Raw genomic sequence first — 25,920 nt, 5'->3', positions numbered from 1 at the left:
CTCCCAAAATGGTATAATTACCGCACGGAATTGCAATCACTTTTCTTCTGTGGCTTTCGCTAAGCGATATAGCTTTGCATAATGCGCACCAAACAAAACTACTTGTACAATATAAATGCTTTAAATGATGGTCATGGCGTCAAGAAGTGCATACATCATATGGCACGGTTATGTACGTTATTTGCGATGCGTTGTTTCAAATTGTCAATGATGTCCCGTCTTTTTTTTTTTTTTGAAAGAAACAGTTTCTACACTACTGTACATAAGTATTCACATATCTTGCGGGTGACATATATCCTCATTTGGCTGTCGGCCTTTTTATTAGTCTAATTTTTATGGAATGAGATATGTATCTGAAAACTCATTGTTCATCATGTAGTCTATTATCATCTGATGCTTAGCAATTTATTTTAGGTATACATTTATAAAAAAAGCAGACGTTTTATAAGTACATGAACGATGTGTACTGCTAGTTATGCTTTAATAAAATGCTTGGATTCCAGTAATGCTCTTGCCCAAGATCAAAGCATGCACGTCCGATGTTCCTTCGTATGTATTAACGCTTTCCAAGTTGCAGAGATGACGGATTATGTGATATTCATCCACAATACCATTCCCGCCCAGCATATCTCGACATTCACGCGCAATTTGTAATGCTTTACCAGCCGAGTTTCGTTTCATCATGGAAATCATTTGTGGAGCGGCACGGCCAGCATCCTTGAGTCTACCCACTTGCAGACATGCATTCAAACCGAGAGCAATCTAAGTATGCGCATGATTTATAATCAAGGTGCTCGGTTAGTGTTTGTTTTTTTTTTGGCTCGTTGCATGTAAGACACGACAAAACAATTCAAACTTACTTCAGTATGAGCATCTGCAAGTTTCTTTTGGATTAATTGGTTACTAGCAATGGGTCGGTCAAACTGTTTTCTTTCCATAGTATAGTTGCGTGCCACGTCCAGGCACGCTTCTGCTGCGCCTATTATCAGCTTGCTTGATTAGTAAAAAACGAAAGGATGGGAGCATATGACACGTACAATGTCAATTTTGAGATACGATACCTAGAGCTCCCCATGCGATGCCAAATCGAGCATTATTCAAGCAACCGAACGGACCCGACAAGCCCTTGGCATTCGGTAGCATATTCTCCACCGGAATGCGCACCTCATCCATCATGACCATACCGGTGATAGATGCTCTCAAGGAGAATTTGCCTTCGATCTTGGGCGTAGCAAGACCAGCGGTACCCTAGCAAATACACATAAAAGCTGTAAGCCTACCGTATCTTCCTTCTTCCTTTTCAAGTTTTGCCATAGTGCAGTAACAGCGGTAAACTATGGCTACCTTTTCCACGATAAATCCACGGACAGGAGCACCCTCTTCATCCAAATTCTTTGCCCAAATCAAAAGCATGTCAGCAATAGGAGCCATGGTAATCCAAGACTTGCTACCATTCAATACATAATGATCTCCCTCTTTGCGAGCATGTGTTTCCATGCCAGCTGGATCGGATCCATGGTTGGGTTCGGTAAGACCAAAGCTTGGAATTATAGTTCCCTTAGCTTAGTATGTAGTCAGTATACATAAAATCGAATGATGAGCACTGAGAGAGTAGAAGGGATGATATATTGAACTGGTTACCTAAGCCTGGAAGATACTTTTGCTTTTGTTCCTCCGTGCCATACGTATTGATGGGATGCATGACTAAAGAAGAAACCACAGACATGGCAGAACGATATCCCGAATCAACCCTAATGACGATCAGTTTTTGGTTAGTCTTTCTCACACACTTTATCACTTTCAAAAGAAATTGACATTACTTTTCAACTTCACGGGTAATCAGGCCATAAGCGACCGAAGAAGCACCTGCGCACCCAAAGCCTTCAATAGTGGCGCCTAGAAGACCCAGGTCACCCATTTCTGCCAATACTTCGGGGTCAAACTCTATTTGGGATTTTGATTGTTAGTATCACATGATGGAAATCTTGTTTGTGAAAAGAAACTTGCTTTCATGTCTAAATGCATTCACTGCGCGCGGCATAAGCTTGTCTTGGCAATAATTTCTAGCCGTATCTCTGTAGACAATATTTTTATTTAGTCGTCATCCGTCGTTTTCTCTCTTGCTGTTGAAAGCGAGGAGGAAGAGAAAGACACCGTGCCTAAGGCTTGGTATGCTATACCTCATGATACGCTCTTCATCGGTGAGCTGCGACTCAAGATCCAATGGATCTTCCCAATTGTACTTGACGTAGGTGTTTGAAAGAGCGCTGCGAACACCACCACTATGTGAAAACGTGCGTGTTGCCAATTGTTGTCTCGCGGCGTTGTTGTAAAAAGAAGTAGACGTATTGTTCTTCAAGGTAAATGCGCGCCGTGCCCACATGGTGTATACAGACCACTACTCAGAGAAGCAAAGAAAAAACAGTAAAAGGAAGAAGAGTACAGGCTTGTTTGCTTACAGAACCATGTAAGGCAACGCCTAGAGTCGTCAACTTCTCACGGACTAACAAAGTTTGATGCAATTTTCCCATGCTTTCTTATTCGTTTGCATGTATTTTGTAAAGAGACAGAGATAAAATCAAACGTATGAACACAAATGCTATTTTGATCTGTTGTTGTTGCTGTTGAAACTATGAACAAATGAATGAGGGGAAGGAAAAGAAATCCAAGACAAAGGTTCAAGGTAGATAAATGAGCTACTCCTTCTGCTAGTGCGTTGAAGTGATACTACTACTACAGCCATTGCTGATAGTTGCCCCACAATGCATCGGGCCTGTTTGCTCCCCACGAAGGGCTCTTGACGTAAAGCGTCGCATCATGTGGTAAAGATGGTTGCTGTTGCTGATGGTAATGCTTGTTATTGTTGTGTCTGTGCGTGTTCCAGCCAATGCCCTTCCTCTTCTTCTTGTTGTTGCCATGGTTATCCAAATGCTGCTGTGCTGAATAGACCATTTTATGGAATGAAGATGCGCATGGTGGAGAAGGCGGTGCATTGGCCTTGTTGTCGTTGGTACGACGCGGTGGGCTTTCATGAGGATGATTATGATGATAATGATGTTGTTGCTGACGACCATAGTTGTTGTTACTATTGTTATTGTTGTTACTGCTGCTGTTAATGCTTCCCTTGCTCATCGTTAGCTTCCGACTGCTGTTTCGACGTCTGCGTCCCGTCCCGCTACGCTGCTGCTGCTGCTGTTGTTGTTGTTGTTCTTGAGGTTCTTCCATGTTCGAAAGCTCGTGGACTAGGTCGTCCATCATGAATACTCCTTCTTGATTGTACATAGGCGATGGCCCAATCTTGACGTTGTTGCCGTTGAATTTCGGATGATGATTCGCCTTGATGGATGGATGTCGCTTATTACTGTTGCGACGACTGTTATTTCCACCCGAATTAGGAGGGTGTTGCTGCTGCTTTTGTTGCTGCTGATGCGGCTGTGCTGGAAGCCGTTGCTGTTGCTTTTCCTCAAAAGCCATGTTGTTGGTGCTGGTGTTACTACTACTGCCACGTTGCACCAACTGTGACATGCTGCTGTTTCTATCGAGCGAGTCCCGCATCAGTTGCCGCAAATAGTCGTAATCCGGTTGATCCGAGAACCGAAGGCCACGAGCGTAATCGATAAACCGCAGAAAACCCTGGGGCAATCCAGCACAAAGATCAGTCAACAACGTCTCTTCCTTGAGCTCCTTCATGCGGTCCCAGCCTGCCTTGGAATTGCGGGCTTGGATGCCCGTCCAGGGGAGCGATCCTAGAATAAGGTCGAGCAGCAGATAGCCAAGGGATTCAATGTCATCGCGACGTGAATGCGTCTTCCCCCGGTGCACGTTCAAGGACGCATAGCGAGCCGTTCCTGTCTTGTTCTTGATCCGCCGCTTGCTCTGTGGATAAGGTTTGTTGGTTGCCGGATTGCGCCACCAGGTGGCCAAGCCAAAATCCACCACGGAAAGCATCGGAGTAGCCGAGGATGAGCTGATGCCCCACGTTTCAAATATGTCCTGACAGGAAGGCTTAGGACTGTGCGTGCCACCCGTGTTACCACCGTTATAAGAAGCAGTAGCAGCAGCAGGATGGTTGTGCATGTCGATGCCATACTCTGGCAAGTAAAACTGGGACGGAAACAAAAAGTTGTCAGGCTTGACATCTCGGTAGACGATGCCACGGCGGTGAATGTGTTCCAAAATAGATATCTGGAATAATCACGTTAGTTGGTTCTGACATCAACCCACGAGCAATCTTTCAGCCGTACACTCGGATGCTCATGAGGACTTTACCATTTGGCAACCGAGTTGGACTATAACGTCCAACGAAATAAAAGACACTGCTTCATGTAGCTCTCGTAGCGAAGGCCCCAGGAGATCGATGACGATGCACGCAAAATCGTCATGCTCTCCATACCACTGGCATTGGGGAATACCTCCTGCATCATCAAGAAGAATCTTAGTCTGAAAGACGACTTCCTGTTCCTTAAAAGAGGAAATAAACCAAAGAAGAAGACTTACGTCCACCAGCCAAAATATCATACATGATGCTCTCATGCTTCAGTTGGGGGGAGCGCACATCCAGAGGCTCCCGCTTGATGGCATAGAGGCGAAGGGTGTCAATGTCTTGGACTATTACATATAGAAATATTAATGAACTAAAGTCACGATACACACACAAATTACAACAAGAATTTATCACGAGGTTTACTGGGTAGTGCTGAACACAAAAAGAAACACACCTTCGAATACTTCGCCAAAGGAGCCTTCGCCGATCCTCGACAAGACGAGCCACTGGTCGCCCACAATAACATCTCTGCTGCTTGCACTGATTGTGCTGTCTAGCGAGGATGCTGCCCCGATGCCGCTGCCACCCTGGGCATGTTTGTGTTTATGCGGCGGAGAAGGAGGCAACGGTGTGTACGACGGAAGCGTGACACCTGATTGGATCGTATGCTGCTGCTTCTGCCGCCCATGACCACTACCGCCATTATTGTTGAAAGCACCGACGCCACCGACGCCGTGCATCATAGCCGGAATAGTGGTTGTTGTTGTTGTCGTGGTAGCAGAGGATTTACTACTACGCATCGAGTACACGGTTGTCATTACAAAGGCGCGTGGTCAAAGCGGAAAAAAAAGGGGGGGAAGGGAAAGGAAGGAAAGGGTCGCGGCAGCAGCTGAGGGGAAGTCGAAATCACAGTCTGGTCGAAATGTATGAGAGAGAGAGAGAGAGAGTCTGCAATAAATAGTGCTTAAGGAACGAAAGGGTCGTATCGTTGTTGCTGTTGTGCAAATTCGAAAGAGGGATAAAGATAGAATAAAAGGAAACGTGCCGTTGAGTCAATCCGCAGGAATGGAGTGAAGAAAAAGAAGCCGTTTCTTCCTTCTCTTTCTTCTGGCCCTGTTGCGAACGACCAACAACCGCTTTGGAGGGTAAGAAGACTTGTGGCTGCAGAGTAGACTCCCGTAGCTCTTTACACTACAGCGCTCGTATGGCAAAGAGGACAAAGTGAGTTTCGAGAAGCAAGAAGTGTGTGATTGTGGTGGTGGTGGTTGTTGTTGTTGTTGCTGAATTGAGTGGGAGCGCAGAATATTTAATATAAAGTGTCGGATGCAAGTGCGGGAGAAAAGAGAAAGAAAAAAGGTGGTGTGAGAAAGGAAGAATAGCGAGCGGCCTTTTCGTTGTTGTAGGATTCACTCTCTCTTTTCTTCTCAAACTTCCAATTAAGGCAAGTGGCGATTCACCTCACTTTTCCTTGCTTCTTCTTTAACTTTTCTTCTACGGTTTTCCATCGGTCCCTTTCTCGATCGACTCCCCTGTAGTAGCAGTCGAGAAGTAGGAAGCTGTCTTAAAGCAGACATCGTACATGCTACCATCTGTCTGTTCATCTTTTAAGCTCGCAACTCGGGGACCACGGTTACACAGAGTAAAATGACATTCAAGTGATTTCATTACGCCCTTTCCCACAGACTGTTTCAAAAAGCAATGCCCTTCCATTCCGACGCAGGTTTCTCTTTTATTGTTGGTTGCTGTTACTTCCACGATAGCGCGAGCTAATTGCCGCCGTGTTTGCAGATGCTTGACTGGTACTAGCATCCAAGGAGATGTCCAGCTCGCTTTGTCCTTGTTTTGCCCTTTTTCCCTTTGCAGGGTTTGGCACAAACACCCACGCTACAAACATGGCGATGGCCAAGGCAACGCAGAATGGAACCATGCTTCCAATGCCTTTGACACCAATCATGACGCCAGTAATGTAGGGGAAGAGGGCTGAACCACCACTTCCAAACTATAATTACACGGTTAGATAAAACCACACACAAAGCACAGGGTATACTTTGTCGGCATAAAATACGTACAGCGGACAAGAACCCGATGGTCACAGCATAAAGTCGCGACGGGACAACCTTGTTGGCCAAGGCTACTGTGGAAGGATAGATCGGACCAAGTGCAATACCCATAATGGCAAGCGAAGCGGCACTTGCTGCAGCCACGGGCACGAACCAAAAGATGAACAGCATGCCAATGATCAGTGTAACATAGCAATAAATCATTCGCTTTTCGCCGAATCGCAATGTAAAGTAACCAAGGAACAGCCTGCCTGCGCAGATGCCAGCCTAGTGTATATCGCATGAAAGAATGTGAATCAAGGACTGTGAATCATGTGGAGGTTGACTTACCCAATAGCCACTCATAAAGTGCGCCATAGCTACCGTGTCACTGCTTCGAACCGTAATCAAAAAGGTGTATCCCCAGTTGCCTATGGTGACTTCGCAGCCAACATACACCAACAAAAAGATCGCTCCCATGTATGCCATTCGACTTTGGATCACTGTCGATAGCATCTTGCCATTATCATAGCTCTGCTGTTGCTCCTCTTCTTGTGCTTGCTGGCGACCCTCAGAAGATGACGATGACGACGAAACTGATAACTCTTCTTCTTGCTGCTGGTCCTGCTGCTGCTCTTCGTTCTCAAGTTCGGCTCGAGTTTTAAGATTTCGGAAAACCAACAGCATGGATAGGACATTCGCCCATTGCATACCACAAAGAATCATGTACGTTACTGCCCACGATTTTCCTTGTTCCAGTATGGCCGCTGCTAATAAGGGTGCAAGCAAGGCGCCAGCTCCATAGCAAGCTGTTTGTAGAAAATTTCCAGCTGTGAGTGCGTACTACGTACTTGCAGTAGAGAATGGTTGTTTTATGTACCGTGCAAAACGTTTAAAACAATGGTGCCTCGAGGCATTTCTCCGCAAACAACGTTGGCACATGACTGCATCAACGCCATGCCAAATCCAACAAAGATCATAAAACAGCACATTACTGGGAAAGGTAGTGCGAACAATATCACAATGTAACCCACACCCATGAACACCGATCCGATCATTGCCGTCTTGGCCTGTGATGTTTTGTGGATCAAGTAGCCGTTTGTAAACGCAGCTGGTAGCAGTATTATACAATGATACCCAAACGGTTAATGATACGATCACGTTGTAATTTTTTAAGGAACGGAAAGGTTGTTGGGAGATGATGACAAATCAAGTCAAAGCAAAAAGATGATCGCACTCTTACCTATGAAGTACCCCAGAGTTGTACACAAAAAGATTATGGAGATAACATACTGCGTCAATCCATAGTGGGCTTGTAAGCTTGGTAGGATAATGCCGACATTCGCATCATTCATTCCAGAAACAAATTGGATATAAAAGGATTGTATGGTATGAGGCAGCAGGGACTTCCACTGAAGCGAGCCATCTTGTTGATCACCGTTTCCTTCTTTTTCTGAATTCATGTCTCCCGAAGCCGTACTCGCTTCATGAACATTGAACGTTTCGAAAGTCTGTACCGTGGGATCTCCCTCCGTAGTAGCAAGAGTTACAGTATCAGCAGCAGTAGTGATGGGCGGCATCAGTTTGAGGCAAAAAGAGCGAGAAGAAGATTATCTTTTTCCTTGGTGGCCGGAAAAAAACAATTCTAGTAAACCGCGACAGGCTTTGAGGACAGGCTTTTTTTTTACTTAATTTGGTTAATGGGCTGTTTATCGCCTGTCTACTTCGAATGCAGCTCAGGCCAAATAGCATGGTGCTTAGTTGTTGACCGTTAAAGTTAACAAGTGAACAACAACATGGCAAATGCCAGTAGGGTCACCACTCAGAACAGTATTGACTGTTTTAGTAGAATTGTATATAGATGTTTATAGTTCCTGGCCTTCGCTGTTATGTATTATGTAATGGTAGCTCTGCTTGGTTATTTTATAAATAAAGCAGCCTACAGTAACGTTGTACATCTGGCAACAAACAAAAGAGTGGCCTGTATGATTCATAGCAGAAAATAAATCCGATGTTGCAGTTTAGGTACTGGACGTTGTTTGTTCAAGCAAGACAACCTTCCAGCTGTACTGTCGAATTGGTGGGGAAAGCTTCCTCTTAGTCTACGTAGTAATGTTGCAAATCACAACAAGCAACATTGTCAAGCTGTATATCATTTTCATCATCTTCAGCAGGTCAATGGTAAGAAACCTCAGACTTACACATGACGAAAACATTATAAGCTTTTCACCAGTGCTCATGTCTCAAATACAAGTGGCTTTGCGGCAAAAGAGCATGCATCACGTCCATTAAGCGAACTATATACCCAGACCATGTTTTCTTAATAAAAACAGTGAGATATTTCAAGGTTTTTATTTACAACAATGAAGATAACGAAGGTATTTTAGCATTTTTTGCACATGCAACCAAGAAGTCAGCACCCTGTGTATAACCGGTCAAAAGGATTCGATATCTTTAGCCGATTCCCTGCTTCTCTATCCGACATCCATGAACTTTCATTTTTATTTGATTGTGTCTAATATTTCTTGCTATGTAAGAGAATAGTGACAGACAGGCAAGCATGTACACGTTTCACTTTATGTAATCCGGTTGTTAATTCATCCGTTAATCCCATAGCAACGGGTCGATGACTTGATGTTGTCGTTGCCTTGTCATGCATGACGCGCCGAATAGAAGATCACCAAAATCTCCTGATTTATCGTCACACGCAAATATAAATAGTTAAGCTATTTGCTTGTCCTGCATTTCTTTTCTTTATTTCACATCTTTCACCTCCTCTCAACCTCGTTACATTTTTAGCCATGCCTCTTAATAAAAAATCTTCAGGCACCGGAAGTAACTCATCCTTATCATATGGAGCGGTCGCCAATCAGAGATTACTTGCAGTCCAGAAACGCTTAGTCACACCTTCTTCTCCATCGGTCGGATCTCCGAGTAGTAAGGATGTATTTATATCAAGCTCAACTGCAGTAAGTTTACACCACTGTGAAAGACATAGTCAGACCCAACTATTGAATGATACTTTCACTCTCTTTTCCTCCCGCTTTAATAGGCTGACGATGGAGTAGTAATAACCGAACACGCAAGTGGTATCTACGAGATCCTTTTGAATAGACCGACTAAATTAAATTCGATTACATTCAGTATGTGTGATATCATTGCTGAAAACCTGTTGGTATGTAAAGTACACGATAGAATATAAAGAAAATGCGGATGCTTTTATCATTCTAGGCGAGAGAAAAAAGATACTAAGATTATTAAGGCGTGGGAAATGTCTGAAGTGAGCAAGGTTGTTCTTATCAAAGGCGCTGGTGAGAAGGCATTCTGTGCGGGTGGCGATATTAGAGGTATGTACGTGCATAATTTGAAAATTTAGACTTCAGTCTGCTTTGTGTACTTTTGGGTCCTTTTTGGCGATCTGACGATTTTCATGTGAATTTTACTGGCTCACAAAAAAATTGGACGCGTTGCAATATGTGAAAAAGATCTAGTGGATTTAGAGCTAGCTGGTCGTCACGATGAATGCATCGACCTTTTTAAAAAGCATTGTCGTTTGAATCATGTTGTTGGCACTCGACGTAAAACTTGTTTGATAGCGATCATGGATGGCATTACAAGTAATATACGATGAAGCGAAATATGGTTACAAAAAAGGCTAGTACTCTTTTTATTAACCAATAACGAACAAAATGAATAGTGGGCGGAGGAGTCGGCTTATCCATCAATGCTCCATTCCGGATCGCTACAGAGAACACAGTGCACGCAATGCCGGAATGCTCAATTGGCCATTTTCCTGACGCTTCTGCCTCGTTCTGGTATCCTCGTTTAGACGGATATCTTGGGCTTTATCTTGGGTTGACAGGGCACCGCCTGCGTGGGGTAGACGTGTTGTAAGTAGAATGAGAAAATACACCTACGCATATAGCCATCATAGCTTCGGCAATGAGAAAGGTTAGCTGATCATGAAACTACTTTTTATTTGTTAGTTATGCCGGTATCGCTACTCATTATGTCTCATCGAAAAATTTAAACAAGCTAGAAGATGCCCTCAAGGAGCTTGTACGTAACAACGGTACATTGGAGCAGGATGCCATCAATGCAGCTATAGAGCAGTTCTACGTTGACATGGACCAGGAGAAAGCACCCATGTTCTCGCTTGGTGGCGACGTTTACAAAGCAATCAACAGGTATACATATACTCATGCTACTAGCACACATACTAGGGCTACACGTATAAGTTTAACGGAGAGAGCCTTTACTTATACTTTATGTTTGCTTTTCTTGTTTGAATAGATGCTTCCAACATGACACAATGGAAGAAATTGTGGTCGCACTCAAGGATGAAAAAATAGCAACAACGTGGGCAAAGGAGACTCTCGATCAACTCGCTAATTTGTCGCCGACCTCATTGAAGCTCTTTTTGCAGCTGTATCATGCTGGTGCAAGTCTCTCGTTTACTGACTGCATGAAACTGGAGTATCAATTGACAAACCAAACTCTGGTAAGATCACACATTGCGTTTATTACCCTTATACGCGTTTAAATTTCTTTTGCGCCTGTGATAATAATTATGCTTGAATTGGAAAAATGAAGGCTGGAAGAGAATTCAAGGAGGGGGCTCGAACGACTTTGATCACTCGGACAGCGCCAAAATGGGATCCGCCAACTGTGGAAACGGTTAATGCCAGCGACATCAAACACACTTACTTTGACACACTTATGGACAAGCCTCTTACTCTTTTATGTGAGGGTGGTGACAACAAGGATTATCCCTTCGCACGCTTCGCGTTGCCACAATGCTCAGAAATATTAAACATGGCAGAAAGGAGCAGTGATCGTGAGAGTACAATCATGCAATTTATAGAAAAGTATAACGGCAAGAAGGGCATCAAAGCCAAAGTTATTAGTGTTCTGAGTATATAGATATATTGAGGTGATAGCTCTGATACTGAGCGAAATATATAAAGTGGTTAGATATAATAGATTCATGGTATCATACCTTAATCCTTCTAGCAAGCATGCTATACACTGTACCTGAGGAAAAGGCAATCGCACATAAGACATGAGCATGTAAGATACTGAGATGTAAACAACGTAGCATGCAGACACCCACCGTCTCAATTGAGGCAAATTATATTATATGCTGGACGTACTGAGAGGTAGTGTTATATAGACATGCACCCGCTCACTATTAAGCTTTTTTACGTCTGATATTGAGAACCAAACGATACTGCGACTCGTTCACAACAGCTCGACTTGTTCTAAAAAAGGACCTCGTGGGTTACAAAGCTCAAAATTCGAATGTCGTACAATACCAAATATGGTGTTTGAAGCATGTTAAGAAAAAAAGTTTATTTTCTCCAGTGCTCAGCTTACTGTGGCACCGCCCATTTTCTCCTATTTTCTTCTCCTCCCCAATTTTTTTTACCGCAGAAAATGGAAGAAACGAAAAATGAAGATTTCACCTCAGTATTGATATCACCAGCAAGCAAAGCAATGTTGCGAGGGAACAAAAAAGATTCAGCACTAGTATCTGATGCGGACGACTCTACGAAGACCAGCGCTAAAACTAACAAGCATTCAAAAAAACCACGTTGTATGGGTCTCAGTATATTATCTTAAAACAATCGTACATGTATACACAAGATAAAGCGTCTGATACTGAAAGTCATATTGTGTATGCACTACAGGGACCTTTAGAAGTATGTTTGTTTGCATTGCTGCATGCTGCCTTTTGGGATTGTACTGTCTCAACAGTATATATAATCAGGTAAGCACCATATAAGTATGCTGATTCGTAATATAGCTGTGCACCAGATAAAGGCATATGCAAAGCACACATATACACAATTATTCATGTTTAGTTGTAGTTGTCTCCGATTTCTGGCACATGTGCAGAAGAATGGGAGATTTCCATAGACTACCCTGTTAGCTTTCCAAGAACACGCGAACTGCTAGTGCTAAGAAGGTCGATCCGATTCCTTGCCAGAAGCTACGGAGAAGGTAAGTTATATTCTAAGCAACAAAGTGAAAACCAACTGGAATTAACAAAAACGACATATCCTCTTTAGACATCATGGGCAAATGCTACCGTCCGCAGACACTGCTAAATGATTTCCTTGTATTTTCCAGAATCCCAGAGCTATCGTCTACCTTCAGCAATAACGGCCGGCCATTTCCTACACCACAGCCATCTGCTAATTATTCGGGAGCACAGGCACCCTACTCAGAAACAAAGAGCTTCTCCTCTCTTCCACCATCGCCATCCTCCGCATTCCTTTCCCCATTCAATCACAGTGGCGCGCCCATGCCCACCTTTAGCGCTGCCCATGATAGTATGGTGGTGGGATCAACAAAGACACGCGGATATGTGGCAACCCCAAGTAGCAGCACTACCTTCTCAAATCGGTACGGTTATATTGATTTCAGTCCACTCGCAGTTGATTATGCACAAAACATATCCGTGCCTGGAGGATCCATCCGCGGTCTAGCTATCCAAGTCGACGATGATATTGACGTTTCTGTACACATTTTAACGGCATCTCAAGCTGGCCTTGATTCTACCGAAATGTTGCATATCTATCTGAAACCATCGTATACCTCGTATGACGGCCATTATGACAATAACAGCGACAACGATGACGATGACGATGACGATAATGGTTTCAGAGATGCGGGGCTTCAGCTATACGGTGGCTATGGGCGCTACAGTCTATGGCTTCGTAGTACAACATTTCATCATGTCAAATGTTCACTACGGATTATATTACCAGATATATATTCTAGCACCAACGAAACTAGCGCTTCTTTCACGAACGGCAATGGTGGCTTGCAGCATTTTATGTTCCATGCAAAAGCAGGAAATGTTTATGCCAAAGATCTGAATTTTTTACGTTTTACGGCTACTGTAGGACGGGGTACTGTGAATCTAACAGTAAGTGATGTGCAGTTGTCATGTCTTATACTATTATTAAGGAGCGATCTAATATCATACATGTTTAATTTGATATATTGAGTAGTCTATCGACACCGAGAACATGCGTATTGCTATTTTGGACGGGCATATTGATTTGAGAGGAATTAAGGTCAAAAGAAGCCTTGCTTCTGGTGTTGTACGCGGATCATCAACGGTTCTTGCCAAGATACATCCAGAATTGAATAATAATACATACACTCTTGTTAACATGTGTGCAGATGGATATACGTATACAGATGTCATGGTAAATTGTCATTTTACAACTATGTTATTTATTTTTCGTAAAATAGTCTCCTATATACTGCCACTATTTTATATTATAACCAGAAACTAATATAAAATTAGACTACAGAAGAGGACCACGACAAGTTCGCAGCCAATTTGCATGTTTATCGAGAAACTGGAACACGGGCCTTAGACGAATTGGAACCGATGATTAAGCTAAAAGGGGACACGTATTATGCGGATCCTAGCCTGGCTCTTTTACACCCAAACAGCACGGATGTTTACAAGACGGGCTATATGATTGCGCCAAACACCGATTCGAAAATTCTCGTGTACACTGGTGCAAAATCCGACGCAAGTCGCGCCATGAAATCTCGATTTTTGTACGGATACTACTACGAAAACCAGCAATAAGTAGTAACATGTACTGCTACCGTTATACATTTGTTTTGTTCTGTTTTGGCAAAAATAAACGCTGCAACGTGACTATGATTTTATTGCCAACATAACCGCCGTCTTGCAACAGCACATCCTTCGTTTGCGTAACAACAATTTGACAGAAAGACCTCTTCCGATAAATGGCTCAGCAATTGATAATTCAAACAAACGAATTGAACCTCACAAGCAGAACACATTCTGTACGAGACACAGTTAGCGATCTATTCAATTACTCGAACAACTGAAGCAGCTGATAATGAGTCGATTGCAAAATCCACTATAAGAAGTATGTTCGAAAACTTTTGCTTCTCGCACGGGCACAAGCGCTTGGAAATTAAGACAAGTTTGGGATGCCGTTTCAGACGCATGAAAAATGATAGAGAACCGACTAGCAATTGGAGAAGGTTATCTTGTTACAGGGCAGCTGTAGCACTTTATGCAAGGCAAACAGGAGAAGGCGGTTGATGTACTGTATCTAAACATTGTCTACGGACAGAACAACCATGCTGTTGGCCGTATTTATATGAACTGCGCGAAAAAGCAAAGACGGATTGCGAACTATTGCACTCGCAAAGTGTTGTGATGTCATTGAGGCGATACTAAACCTATTCGCAATTATCATTATTACGGTGCTATGGATCACAATTAGACTTATCGACTGTCCCGTGTCGTCTGATGAGATTGCAATATTCGTTCGTAAATTGCGATCGCTTCCTCGCTTAAAGATCGTTGAACTCGAGGGTATCAAGGAATTTAACAGAGACACGATCATAGAACTGGTGAAAATCTAATGGTGTGGAACAGCTGGTTCTTCGCAGGTTGCCGACTATTGCTGACCATGCTATACACATCTCAACAGACCGTGCAAGTTCGTCTCTCAAGAACGTGCTGATTATTTGACTGCCCACACGTCCTCCCAAAAGCTGTAGAATATTTTGGAGGATGATCCCAAACTATTACTTCTATAAGTCTCTGTGGAGCAATCGTTGTATATCTCGTTATGTAATTTAGCTTCGTATAAAATTTTACGTGCTGAAAAGAAGACACCGCCGCTTTTCTTGTTCTGCAGCTTATGAATGAAAATCTAGTTACAGCCATCGCCACATACTCACAAATCCTAGAAGAAGCTATGACACCACGTGTTGCCACTTGGAAACCGTTTTTTATTGAACGGTGTACTCAGTGGTGCATGTACATTGAAACTGAATTACTTGCACTTTCGGATCAAGAGTGCGATGAACATCGACAAGCAGCCGAAACACAATGTGATAATGCACGCGTTCCGGAATTACCAGAACTACTCGACGCCGAACACCAGCTCAATAGCAGACTTATAAAAAACATATATCTCAGTAACGAAATGTACTGGACGGTGATATCCACGTATGAGTTTCTTGCTCTGGCGTCGTCTTCTCGTCAGGAAACACTTATCCAGGTAAGGCAATTAAACACCGGGTATATGTAGAAGGAGGCTATTTTTAGAGTGTTAAAATGAACCGTTGTTAGGACGTTGCTCAAAATGCTCATGAAGCAGCAACGATCGACGTCTTGGATATCATGATTTCGACACTTCGTGGATGATAAATTCACGTCACGCACTCTCACACTGTATATAAACTATACCGCCATCAACGGCTCATCATGCATCCCCTTATACTTTCCCTCTTCAACAAAAGAACTACTTTGTACATAGTCGCATAGTAATAAAAACAGCTGCTTGACAGCATTCAAATGAGGATGTATGCGTGGCAGGGCAAGAATGAAGAGTATTGGTTTGTCAGCCTTGTCTTTATGATGTAATATAGTCGCATAATAATATAAAGTAGTAGTAATTGCAAGGAGACAAAGAGACATTGTCATTCATGCAGGTTGTGCGTGCTCCAGTATTGGCCAAGTTAACATAAACAGAGGATATTATAAAAAGATACACAGTATACATTCTAATTATCAGCAATTAACGATAATAGCAACGTGGTTGGTTGTTCGGAGAGTCAGGAAAGCAGAGAAAGAAATCAAACTAAAAAAGCTACTTCTTTGACCACCCAACCAACCAGAAAGCCAGTACACTCACCCCTCTGCAGTTGTTGGCAATGGCAGCAGCAACTTCATCATCATCATGGCTGCATCCTGACATGGTTGTTACAATCACTCACCAAATCTCATTTCTTCTTACCGGGTTATCGACAACACTTGGAACCCAGTTTTTATTCTATTCCGGTGCTGCCAGCAAGTATTTTCTTTTCTTTTTTTTTTTTTCATCGTGAACTGTCAAAGATCTTTTAATAGCTAATGGCGTTCCCATCTTGAACTTTGTTGAATATAGCGGGTGACAGTTATTTAACACAACTGGCACAATACACAGGCATGGTATTGGTGGGATTAATCATCCCTATCATTCTATCCCGGCAAAAGCAGCAATATACCAGCGTAGCAACAACCGATGATGCAGACGACGTAAGACATCCCTGCCTTTTATGTCTGTCTACGTCAATTATTCTTACATGTTGTTCATCTTTACTCAATAGGTAGCAAATCGAATCAGTATGGATGTTTTGGATGAAGACGAAGAAAAGCCTGCGAGCCCAACTGAGACGACAATGAAAGCGTCAAAAATATCAGACGGACCGATTCCGCACAAGTCCGTCATGAAGCTGGCCTTATTAGATGTAATGGCCAATTTCTCGGTCACTATGGGGTTTGCAGCCATTGGCTCAGGGGTAAGCAGACCAGATTAGGCGTCTAGGACGACAGATAACAATAACGGAATTGCATGAGTGCCAAATGACTAACTAATGCTAGCTGCTATAAACATGTATAATATGGTGATGATGCGATTACTGTAGATGTATCAGGTCATCTATTCCAGCGTGGTGATCTGGTGCGCCATTCTAACCTACTTTCTCATGGGACGAACTTTATCAAAGCTTCAATGGTTCGCCATTTTTGGAACCAGCGCAGGATTAGCGCTCAGCTCGCTTGGAAGTTTCGAGACGCCTGACAAAAATTCGTCAAGCGGTGCTATGAGCTTGACGACAGGCACACTGTTGACGATGGTCGGGACTTTCGGCTACTGTAAGTTAATTACAGTATTGCGACTCTATTACCTACTCTGTATTTTGTAAATATATCCTGAAACAGCTAATCATCATTACCACCGTTATTCTTATTATTGTTATTGACTTCTAGCATGCATGTATGTGTACTCGGACCATATCTTATCAAAGCAAATACCATCCCCCCTACCAGCCCGTGTGTGTTTCACCACAGGCATCTACGCCACTGTTTTGGCTTTGGTTTGGATTGCTGCCTATACTCTGCCGCGTTTCGATACCCTCATTCAGATACAACCGAGCGTGAGCATTTCGTCAGTGTGGGGAATGTACGCCCTTGTGGCCTTGTCCAACACTATCCATTCTTACAACTATTACGAGCTGATTGACAGAACGGGCAATGTGAGAAAACTTTTTTTCTTTTTTTTTCTGTGCTGTGGCAAAAAGAGCAGGAGGAATGGAACACAGGACTCATCACTCATCACTCTCACTCTCACACACATGCACACAAAAGGTCGCAACAGGTATATTGCAAGGTCTTCGAGCAATCTTGGTATATGGTATTAGTCACGCTTGGTATTGCAGCATTGATGCAGCTCAGTGTGAGTGTTTTTTTATAAATCTCTAATGTATATCTTGTAAACAGTGCAGAACCTCGAGGAGTTGTATTGGACAACTGACTATAATATTGACAATAGGCTTTACGGCATACAAGGGCTGCGGATCGATTCTGGTGATTGGATGTGTGCTGTTATTTACTGTTGGAGGTGGCGGTCGAAAAAAGAAATAAACATGGAGATTATTGTCAACCGCGTGACAATCGATAAAGTAGACAAAGAGAAAGATGTGTTGTTGTTGTTGTTGTTGGGGGGGGATGGGGGATGGGGGATAGGAATGGAAGAGTGGAGAAGACAGGGCGTTGTGTAAAGAAAAAGGAAATAGTAACATCGTGGGAATGACAGGCATCCTGCAGAGATAATAGAAGGAGGGAGTGAAGGAGTAATAAGCACCACATCCAGGGTAATATCATGTGTCTTGAAAACTAATCTTTCGGATCGATAAAGCGTTTGCGTCGAACCCAATTCGTCTTTGATGCAAGATAAAAAAGTAAATCGCCGATAGTAGCTGATTATAGGGCAGGGCGTGGGTGGGTGGGTGAATGGGGCAGAGACAAACGACGACAGCACAAGAAGAAGCTGCGAGAAACAAAAAGAGAGACAAGTAACTCAGTCCCACAAGATACCCTCCTCACAAAAAATATAAAAAAACTGCTGGAACTTATTTGTGCACACACAGAACTTCTTCGGCTTTACTTGAATCTTAAATTTGCGCACCCTTTCGTCTTTGCTTAATGCTAGTCAACTCGCACACGACAACCACCGCTTTAGGTAAATAAAATGCGGGAAAAAAGAGGGCCATCGATTCTCTCTCTTTTCTGTTAATCTCTTCTTGCCCACTTTTAACCTTCTCATCTCTCTTCCTCTCTTTCTCCCGACACTGCGCAACGTATACTCTGTAATAATGATAGAGCCTGTCACCATCCATGAAGGCAAAACCACGAGTCCCCATACCAGCAACCATTCGATAATGAGCATATCCTACCATGACTCTGAAGAAGACGATGATGCCACAACAGCCGACAACATTGACTTTTTCGAAGAAGAACTCTCCGCTATGGAAGACTTGGCATGTTACCAGAACACTTATTTCATGGATGGCGGTAATCGCTTCATATCAGTAAGTCTTGCTTTAAGAGGGCACACCTTTAAAAGTACTCATTGCTTCTTCGTTTCAAGCTAATTTCTGTTTTCTGTAAATATTGCAGCTCCCTACACTGGGCAATACCAACACTAAAGCAGCAGCACAGGTTTCAAGGTTCTTTGAAGAGTGGCTCGAGCACAAAGTCTACAACAAACAACCAGACGACCCGCTACCCATTCTGGAAGATGGCATCGATTACATCGCACACGACATCTTGGCACAGCTGAAAAACAATAACCGGTTACTGGGCCTCGCCAAAGTCTTTGTTAAGATCCGTACTGGTCACGTCTATACCTACCATCAACTCGAGGATGGTCAGCCACTGATCACACAAGATATGGAAGAGTTTTTTCAGCAGTTTCCACTATTTGTCGAAGTAATCATCCGCACCTCGTCCTCGCCATCAACTTCTTTATCTAAAAACGACGACGATGAAATCAGCAATAGCGATACTAGTAGTTATAGTAATACCGTTCTACTCGAAGTCGAAAACGTTACCGTGAACCCGGGCAATCCATACAGGATTATGGAACATATTTCTTAATTTTTGTTATCGTTATTCATCTTTTCTATGTGTATACCATTATCTCTTTTTACTTTTTTTGCTGTTGTTCTTCGTTTATTGTATATAGCGTCATCCCACATCTCACCTACTAAAGTCTAACCTCCACCACTCCCCTCGCAAAATATTTACTATAATAATAAAAAGAGAAATCTGTCAAGGATAATAAGGCAGGAACAAGCACTAGTATTAGCAAAAAAACATGGTTTGACGTTTTTCCATTATCCATGCATGGTAATGCATGTCTGTCCTGGAAAAATGATTTGCTTTGATTGAAAGGAGGGAAAATTATTATATATAATAACCGTTGTCAGCTGACACACTCTTCTAACATCATTTCATTCACGTGCTCTCCTGCATTTCTCTATAAGCGCCTAAGCTTCCACTCGCCTTGACCACCACAGGCTTTTGATGAATGACGTTTTGAGAACAAGGGCTAGTATCGCCTGGTGCACCATAACCTCCGCCACCAGGTGTTTGGATAATGATGCGATCACCTTTACCAAACAATGCAGTGTTCTTTCCCGACAAATTGAGCGTCAGTATCTTGTCACCAACATGTCGGACCCACAAGTTCAAACCCGGCTTAGCATCCTCACCACCATGCAAACCATAAGGTCTAAACACACGGCGCTCGGACAAGATGGAGACTTCAATACCCGCTTCTAAGAATTCAATATCACGGATCACACCATCACCACCACGATGATATCCTTTTCCGCCAGAGTCTAATAATTAATTCAGCTAGTTAGTAGCAGCTACAAAGAGCTGTTGTTGCTATTTGGTATAATAACAAGATGTCCTACCTGAACGCAGAGAAAACTCGCGTAAAAGGACTGGGTACCGTCGCTCGAATATTTCAGGATCCGTGATGCGCGTGTTGGTCATATGCTAAGAAACAAAGTTGAGCACAAAGATTCTTTTTTTTTTTCTTAAGGAGTCGAAAAGCAGAGCTAGCTTTGCTAAGAATTAAGATTTCTACTTACTGTGTGCACACCATCTTGACCGATCCAAGTAGGTCCAGCACCGTGACCACCTGCAATAGTCTCATAATAGCCCCAGCCATGATCCTTGTCACTCTTGCCAAAAGTCAGATTGTTGCAGTCGCCTTGACTAGCAGCACAAGCGTTGAATGCCTTCAATACGACATCGACGATTCGCTGACTCGTCAATACGTTGCCCCCAACGACAGCGCTCGTTTCGGATGGGCTCAAGATCGAATTTGGCGGGATACGAATGTCAATTGGATCCAGACAACCCGAGTTGAGCGGTATGTCTTGCGCAACCAAGCAGCGGACACAATAGATGATCGCACTGTAACAAACACTTTCGGGTGTATTGGTGTTTCCATAGACCTCGGGACCGGTACCATCAAAGTCAAATACAGCATTGCCCGTCTTTTCGTCAATGCTGATCTTGAGACAGATCGGCGTGCCGTCGTCCATGTAGTCCACTGCAGTGAGCGCTTCTCCTTTGTGTTTCGCCACAACTTCCTTGAGTAATGCGCGAACGGCTCCCTCAGCATTGGCGCGGATATGACGCATATAAGCTTGCACGACCTCAAGTGAGTATTCCTCAATAAGCGATGTGACGAGGTTTATACCCTTTTGGTTGGCTGCAATCTGCGCCTTGATATCTATAATGAACAAAAAAGGACATCAGAGTTCGTTTGTTCTGATGATGTCGATGATGATGGAGTTGTTTCTCTTTTTCCACTATTTCTTTTGCGCACACACACCTGATATATTATCGCGTAGCAACCGGGTTCCGGAACATCCGGGGTAAGATCCTGGAATGTCATACATGTACCGTTTCAAACCATCCACATCAAAATGCCCATTGCTGACAACTTTGAATGATTTGATCGCAGCACCTTCCTGATAAAGCTATATGCACGGGGTGTCATACGTTTCAAAAAAAAGGAAAATAGTAATAATAATAAATTATAGACAGCAAAGCCCATACACCTGTCCTTCTCTAAACTAACCTCCTTTGAGAACGGTGGCATCGAACCTAAAATAGGAAAAACGAGTGGTTAACAGTGATGTCAATGTTAAACTTTATATTAATTCGCATCTCTCTTCCTAAATGAAGGTCACCTGCTGTTAATCCGCCAATATCCGCATGATGAGCACGGGAGGCGACGAAAAATACAATTTTGCTTTTATCAAAGACGGGTGTGATGATGGTAATATCTAAGACAGGATATTTTTCATACTGAGAATGAGTTTCTGTTGGTGTTGCACTAGCTGTATACTTGTGATGCCATTGTTTGTTTTCTCTGAAGACAGGCAGAGAGAACGTACAGAGCCAAGGACAGACAAAAGCACAAAAAAAAGCACATACCAGGCAAATGGGAACCGCCCGCGCTGGGGTGGTTCGTCATGATCACATCTCCTTCTTTTAGATCGTCCTTATAGTAATTCATTTGATAAGTCACTGCATGACTTAGTGCGCCAAGATGTACGGGCAGATGTGGAGCATTGGCAACCAAACCTCCCTCTGAGCTAAACAGAGCACATGAGAAGTCGAGACGTTCCTTGATATTTGTGCTGATAGCAGTCTTTTGCAAACTACGACCCATTTGCTCTGCAATGCTCATGAATCGATGCGAAAAGATGGATAGCTGGATAGGCTCCATTTCTGTGGTAATCTTTTTCTTTTCACCCTTGCCAACAGTGATCGTAATGTGCTGTGAGGTAACAACGGCCGTACATGCGGGTTCGACCACCACCGTTGCCGTCGCATCGATAATGGTAGCTGGACCATTGACTCGAGTCCCTGGGGCAAGCTTGTGCAACAGGTACACGGGAACCTTGTCTTCACGGCCGGATTCAAAGTACACAGAGGTTGTGCTCTCACATTCACGATCTTCGTCAACGTCCTCAATAGCCAGCGACTTGAGTTCATCTTCAGGCGTTAACCGTTTGTTGGTGCTCATAGTATGGCCGATACCGCGCACACGGATATCATCCACAACGATACCACGGTCGCTAAGTGAGAAGCCAAATTCTTGCTTATACAACTGGACAAACGAGCCCTCAAAATCCCAAGAACCAGCAGGCTTGAGTGTCATTAGGGCACAGTCGGTACCCTCGTAGCGCAAATTGAGATATACTTCAGTGCTGATATCGGAAACAGCAAAACCTTGTTTTGCGGCCAATTCGTCGGTACAGCTTTTAACCAGCGCGTCGACTCGTTGTTGCAGTCCGGGGATACTCTCAGCGGAGAGAATCTCAGCAGAAGGTTCCTGGACTTCGTGAACCACATCTGCTAGAGCGAGACCAAAGGCGGACAGGATCGAGCTGTGGCGGTATAAGATAATTTTGCTGATACCCAGGTTACGAGCAATACCACAGGCTAGTATTGGTGTTAGTAATAGCCATTTTAGTTAGCCGATATGTCCAAAACCGTCCTCTTTGCGCTCCTTTTCCCCCTTATCATTATTCGTACCATGCTGACCACCAGCTCCACCAAATACGGCCAATGTGTGATGACTTGTGTTATGGCCCTTGGCTTCAGTCAACGAGCGAATAGGTCGACACATCGTTTCGTTGGCCACTTTGATGAAACCATAGACAACTTCGTCGACGCTCTTTGGATCACTTGGGTTTGCGGCATTGATTTCTTCGGCCAACTTGGCAAACTTTTCACGGACAATATCCACATCCAACGGTTGATCTTCGGTAGGACCAAAGATTTTCGGGAAGTAATCCGGAAGCAAGCGACCGAGATACAAGTTTGCATCTGAAACTGCTAATGGGCCCCCCTTTCTATAGTGTTTGTAGGATGAGCACAAGATCACCACTTCAATATGTCCTCAAAACGAAAAAAAGCACTATATGATAGCAGCTACATATCCCTTGTCTTCTCTTTCTTTATACCTGTAGCAAGCAGGACCTGGATGAGCACCAGCACTCTAGAATATATGTAGAGGCGATAAGTAACTCTACAGTTTTACTTTCTGCACATTAACAAAGTTCCCTTCTCTCCTCCCTCGCTGCCAGGTTGTTATTACCTCTGGCCCGACGACGAACATTCCATTTTTGAAAAACAGCATTGAGCCACCTCCAGCTGCAACTGTATTGATGTCCAATTGGGGTGCTTGGATTGTAATGCCGGCTGTTGTTGTCTCAAACACATGTTCAAACATACCACCATAACGTGATACATCTATTCATGGTTTTCAAGTTAGTCAATCACAACACTCACAATTGGGGAAGAGCATCAATATAGCATATCACGCAGAAAAAAAAGAAAAACAAATGTTCCTGACCTGTACTTGTGCCCCCCATATCAAACCCAATGACAGGATCTTCCCCTTCGTCGTACGATGTTGCACTATATCCAACCACACCACCAGCCGGGCCTGAGAGAATAGCTCTAAAACCCGAAAAATTGCTCACAGGAACCAATCCGCCATCGCTTTGCATGAATTGCAATTTGGTCGTTCCCTTTTCGAATCCATCATCGAAGCCGCTAGTAAATCCCTCAATATAATTTTGGATACAAGGCGTCAAGTAAGCATCAGCCGTGGCAGAGGTGCCGCGAGGAACAATCTTGACCATAGGCATGACACTATGGGATAACGAAATATGGGTAAATCCGATCGACTTGGCAATGTCGCCAATCATGCTTTCATGATCTATACAAAAAATTGCGATGATTTTACTTAATAAGGTTCTTTTGCATGCACGCACATCCTCAAAAATGTTTGGTTTATCTGCCATGTACTGTCCCCAATTTCTTCGTTTTTTACCGGGAAAAGTATAAGAATGCATCAGACAGATGGCAATACTGCGGACACCATCGTCATAGACCTTTTGTAGCTGTTGTTTTACAATTTCCAAATCTTCATATACATACAGATAGTGTGAATTAGCGACACGACGTCTTACTCCCTCCAACAATCTCATCCACGTTCTTGGAGAAAAAATAAAACTTACCTGGCTTCTTTTGAACTGTAATCCATTCTCCAGAGATACCTTCCTTAGCACCTGAAACATCCTTATGATCGACGCGGTCAATCGCTGCAGCCGAGTTGAGCAAGACAACACTAGTGATGTAAGTTATCGAACCAAGTTGAGTACTTGTTGTGAGCACACACGTATGCATAAATCCAAGTCCAACTAATGGAAATTTACCGCTCATCGATTTCAATAACACTTTGTTGAAGAACATCCGGCTTAGTAATAGCCAGATCGAAGATTCTCGGTCGCGATTGGTTTCCTATATTCATTTAAATTGTCAATATCCTTTACTTCCATTCCATCTTTCCACATGCTTTATAGAAAAACTGCTGTTTTTACCAATAGATAACAAATCTTTGAAGCCCTTTGTAATAACTAGAGCACACCGTTCTCCTTTACGTTCCAACAGCGCGTTGGTTGCTACGGTGGTACCCATGCGAACGCTATCTATAAAGTTTTACCCACGAGTCGACACAGATAATGTATGCATTTTGGTTAGATCAGCAAAAAAAGAAGCCTTGTTTGACGACGTGCAACCCGATTGACTCAATATTCTGACAGTATTAATTTACCAATGGCATCGGTAGGAACTGGCTGGTTGCGTTCGAGCTTTTGACTTGTTGCTAACTCAACAATGCGACGAATGCCTTCAGTGGGAGCGTCTTTGTAATTCGCCGGATCTTCAGACAAGAGTTTCACGACAAACTCGCGTGTCCCTGGAGCACCGGGCTTGCCATAGAAGCCAATACAGTCAGTAAAGGTGCCACCACGGTCAATGCAGATGGTAAGTTTTTGCTGCTGTGAGGACATTTATTCGGTATTGTATAGAGTATATTGGTACAGGGAATCAAAAATAAAAAGAGGAATCAAAAAGCAATGAGATATCTCGAGTTTTGTATTAGCACAACAGGAGCATAAACCTAATTTTAATAACAGAGCTAACGGGCGAGAGAAGCAAGAAGCTGGGAAAACGTTGACGCGTATACGCGTTTCATGCGTCAACTACGATGTAGAGCATCTTGCATTGACAGATAAACAAATACTAGCGGTCCTTCCTCGCTTCGCTCGAATGAATGAGCCCCTCCGCTACGCTCCGTGTCATTCAACGGAAACGCGTCGCAAGGGGGTTCCCCCCTTGACCTCCAAACCCCACTGTCGAGCGAGGTTGGATCAATACCTTGGAATTAGATACTTATTGTCTGTTTTCAAAAACAAAAGCAAAATTATTGTGCAGTGAGAAGTATTCTATCATAGGAAGTCGTCAAAGTTGGATACTTACTATCTCCAGTTCAAATGCAAAGCGAATAGAAGTGTGGAAAAAGATGGTGTAGTAATACTGATAAAAAGAGAATAGGTGGTGGTAACAAATGAAAAATAGGCGATAAAAAGAATTAGAGAAGAACTTCATGGAAAACAACATCTCGGATGTTTTGACCTTGCTGACCCGCGATACTCGAGTTCTCGGGATCTAACATGTTCCTGATGGATGAAGGGGTGCTGACGCGTGACATGGCTACATAAAGTAGACCATGCGTGAACGGAGGTTCAGGCAAGTAGAGGCCGACAGTGTTAAAAGTTTGATCCTGTGCCTTATTGGGGGTCATAGTGAATGCCAGGCGAACAGCGAATTGGGTG

The 25,920-nt window shown here is 43.4% G+C and overlaps 9 protein-coding genes across 9 annotated transcripts; 5 read left to right on the top strand and 4 right to left on the bottom strand.

Moving 5' to 3' along the window:
* Positions 1–278: 278 nt before the first annotated feature.
* BDB00DRAFT_886022 (glutaryl-CoA dehydrogenase) lies at positions 279–2,383 on the bottom strand (the record flags this gene model as incomplete). Its single annotated transcript, XM_053128428.1, has 8 exons — positions 279–762; positions 861–979; positions 1,062–1,248; positions 1,345–1,562; positions 1,642–1,751; positions 1,821–1,944; positions 2,008–2,075; positions 2,181–2,383. 8 exons carry the CDS (start codon positions 2,381–2,383, stop codon positions 481–483), a joined length of 1,311 nt encoding a protein of 436 aa, XP_052985874.1. The 3' UTR covers positions 279–480.
* Positions 2,384–3,534: 1,151 nt separating this feature from the next.
* On the bottom strand, positions 3,535–4,800 carry BDB00DRAFT_728877 (kinase-like domain-containing protein; the record flags this gene model as incomplete). Its single annotated transcript, XM_053118281.1, has 5 exons — positions 3,535–3,967; positions 4,112–4,185; positions 4,270–4,415; positions 4,498–4,608; positions 4,719–4,800. Coding segments are annotated over 5 exons (846 nt in total), but the record flags the coding sequence as incomplete, so codon positions are not given.
* A 1,328-nt stretch (positions 4,801–6,128) lies between these two features.
* Positions 6,129–7,667, bottom strand: BDB00DRAFT_729443 (major facilitator superfamily domain-containing protein; the record flags this gene model as incomplete). Its single annotated transcript, XM_053118287.1, has 6 exons — positions 6,129–6,263; positions 6,334–6,591; positions 6,655–6,835; positions 6,908–7,112; positions 7,184–7,414; positions 7,547–7,667. Coding segments are annotated over 6 exons (1,131 nt in total), but the record flags the coding sequence as incomplete, so codon positions are not given.
* A 1,401-nt stretch (positions 7,668–9,068) lies between these two features.
* On the top strand, positions 9,069–11,394 carry BDB00DRAFT_794672 (ClpP/crotonase-like domain-containing protein). The gene is made up of 8 exons (XM_053121330.1): positions 9,069–9,272; positions 9,356–9,478; positions 9,566–9,650; positions 9,789–9,920; positions 10,001–10,193; positions 10,290–10,490; positions 10,597–10,804; positions 10,897–11,394. Exons 1-8 carry the CDS (start codon positions 9,105–9,107, stop codon positions 11,224–11,226), a joined length of 1,440 nt encoding a protein of 479 aa, XP_052985871.1. The 5' UTR covers positions 9,069–9,104; the 3' UTR covers positions 11,227–11,394.
* A 182-nt stretch (positions 11,395–11,576) lies between these two features.
* On the top strand, positions 11,577–14,150 carry BDB00DRAFT_794669 (uncharacterized protein). The gene is made up of 6 exons (XM_053121329.1): positions 11,577–11,899; positions 11,994–12,073; positions 12,174–12,306; positions 12,375–13,237; positions 13,323–13,523; positions 13,625–14,150. Exons 1-6 carry the CDS (start codon positions 11,638–11,640, stop codon positions 13,916–13,918), a joined length of 1,833 nt encoding a protein of 610 aa, XP_052985870.1. The 5' UTR covers positions 11,577–11,637; the 3' UTR covers positions 13,919–14,150.
* A 772-nt stretch (positions 14,151–14,922) lies between these two features.
* On the top strand, positions 14,923–15,678 carry BDB00DRAFT_924278 (uncharacterized protein). Its single transcript, XM_053128763.1, has 2 exons — positions 14,923–15,377; positions 15,449–15,678. Exons 1-2 carry the CDS (start codon positions 15,015–15,017, stop codon positions 15,521–15,523), a joined length of 438 nt encoding a protein of 145 aa, XP_052985869.1. The 5' UTR covers positions 14,923–15,014; the 3' UTR covers positions 15,524–15,678.
* Positions 15,679–15,829: 151 nt separating this feature from the next.
* Positions 15,830–18,196, top strand: BDB00DRAFT_794663 (uncharacterized protein). Its single transcript, XM_053121328.1, has 7 exons — positions 15,830–16,168; positions 16,266–16,396; positions 16,468–16,659; positions 16,786–17,014; positions 17,129–17,394; positions 17,507–17,594; positions 17,691–18,196. Exons 1-7 carry the CDS (start codon positions 16,033–16,035, stop codon positions 17,780–17,782), a joined length of 1,134 nt encoding a protein of 377 aa, XP_052985868.1. The 5' UTR covers positions 15,830–16,032; the 3' UTR covers positions 17,783–18,196.
* Positions 18,197–18,666: 470 nt separating this feature from the next.
* BDB00DRAFT_753221 (uncharacterized protein) lies at positions 18,667–19,297 on the top strand (the record flags this gene model as incomplete). The annotated part of the gene is made up of 2 exons (XM_053118682.1): positions 18,667–18,729; positions 18,818–19,297. 2 exons carry the CDS (start codon positions 18,667–18,669, stop codon positions 19,295–19,297), a joined length of 543 nt encoding a protein of 180 aa, XP_052985867.1.
* A 360-nt stretch (positions 19,298–19,657) lies between these two features.
* Positions 19,658–25,095, bottom strand: BDB00DRAFT_753199 (Hydantoinase B/oxoprolinase-domain-containing protein; the record flags this gene model as incomplete). The annotated part of the gene is made up of 16 exons (XM_053118678.1): positions 19,658–20,043; positions 20,122–20,206; positions 20,302–20,951; positions 21,054–21,201; positions 21,303–21,328; positions 21,415–21,510; positions 21,662–22,675; positions 22,769–23,088; positions 23,200–23,234; positions 23,334–23,488; positions 23,592–23,960; positions 24,075–24,167; positions 24,262–24,371; positions 24,460–24,544; positions 24,625–24,732; positions 24,858–25,095. The coding sequence occupies 16 exons, from the start codon at positions 25,093–25,095 to the stop codon at positions 19,658–19,660; spliced, it is 3,918 nt and encodes a 1,305-aa protein (XP_052985866.1).
* Positions 25,096–25,920: the final 825 nt, after the last annotated feature.

Source organism: Zychaea mexicana, assembly GCF_025766255.1.
Source record: "Zychaea mexicana strain RSA 1403 chromosome Unknown BDB00scaffold_1, whole genome shotgun sequence".
Classification (NCBI taxonomy): Eukaryota; Fungi; Mucoromycota; class Mucoromycetes; order Mucorales; family Lichtheimiaceae; genus Zychaea; species Zychaea mexicana.
Note: the sequence above shows the minus strand (reverse complement) of the source record. Positions and strands in the feature narration are given on the sequence as shown.

Excerpts from the sequence above, each read along its gene's own strand:
- BDB00DRAFT_794672 (XM_053121330.1), top strand. The coding sequence starts at position 9,105 with ATGCCTCTTAATAAAAAATCTTCAGGCACCGGAAGTAACTCATCCTTA. Across the intron at positions 9,273-9,355 it reads TTATATCAAGCTCAACTGCA|GCTGACGATGGAGTAGTAAT; the intron begins GTAAGTTTACAC and ends CCGCTTTAATAG. Across the intron at positions 9,921-10,000 it reads GATCATGGATGGCATTACAA|TGGGCGGAGGAGTCGGCTTA; the intron begins GTAATATACGAT and ends CAAAATGAATAG.
- BDB00DRAFT_794669 (XM_053121329.1), top strand. The coding sequence starts at position 11,638 with ATGTTAAGAAAAAAAGTTTATTTTCTCCAGTGCTCAGCTTACTGTGGC. Across the intron at positions 11,900-11,993 it reads GCATTCAAAAAAACCACGTT|GGACCTTTAGAAGTATGTTT; the intron begins GTATGGGTCTCA and ends TATGCACTACAG. Across the intron at positions 13,524-13,624 it reads ATACGTATACAGATGTCATG|ACTACAGAAGAGGACCACGA; the intron begins GTAAATTGTCAT and ends ATATAAAATTAG.
- BDB00DRAFT_924278 (XM_053128763.1), top strand. The coding sequence starts at position 15,015 with ATGAATGAAAATCTAGTTACAGCCATCGCCACATACTCACAAATCCTA. Across the intron at positions 15,378-15,448 it reads GTCAGGAAACACTTATCCAG|GACGTTGCTCAAAATGCTCA; the intron begins GTAAGGCAATTA and ends AACCGTTGTTAG.
- BDB00DRAFT_794663 (XM_053121328.1), top strand. The coding sequence starts at position 16,033 with ATGGCAGCAGCAACTTCATCATCATCATGGCTGCATCCTGACATGGTT. Across the intron at positions 16,169-16,265 it reads ATTCTATTCCGGTGCTGCCA|CGGGTGACAGTTATTTAACA; the intron begins GCAAGTATTTTC and ends TGTTGAATATAG. Across the intron at positions 16,660-16,785 it reads TTGCAGCCATTGGCTCAGGG|ATGTATCAGGTCATCTATTC; the intron begins GTAAGCAGACCA and ends CGATTACTGTAG.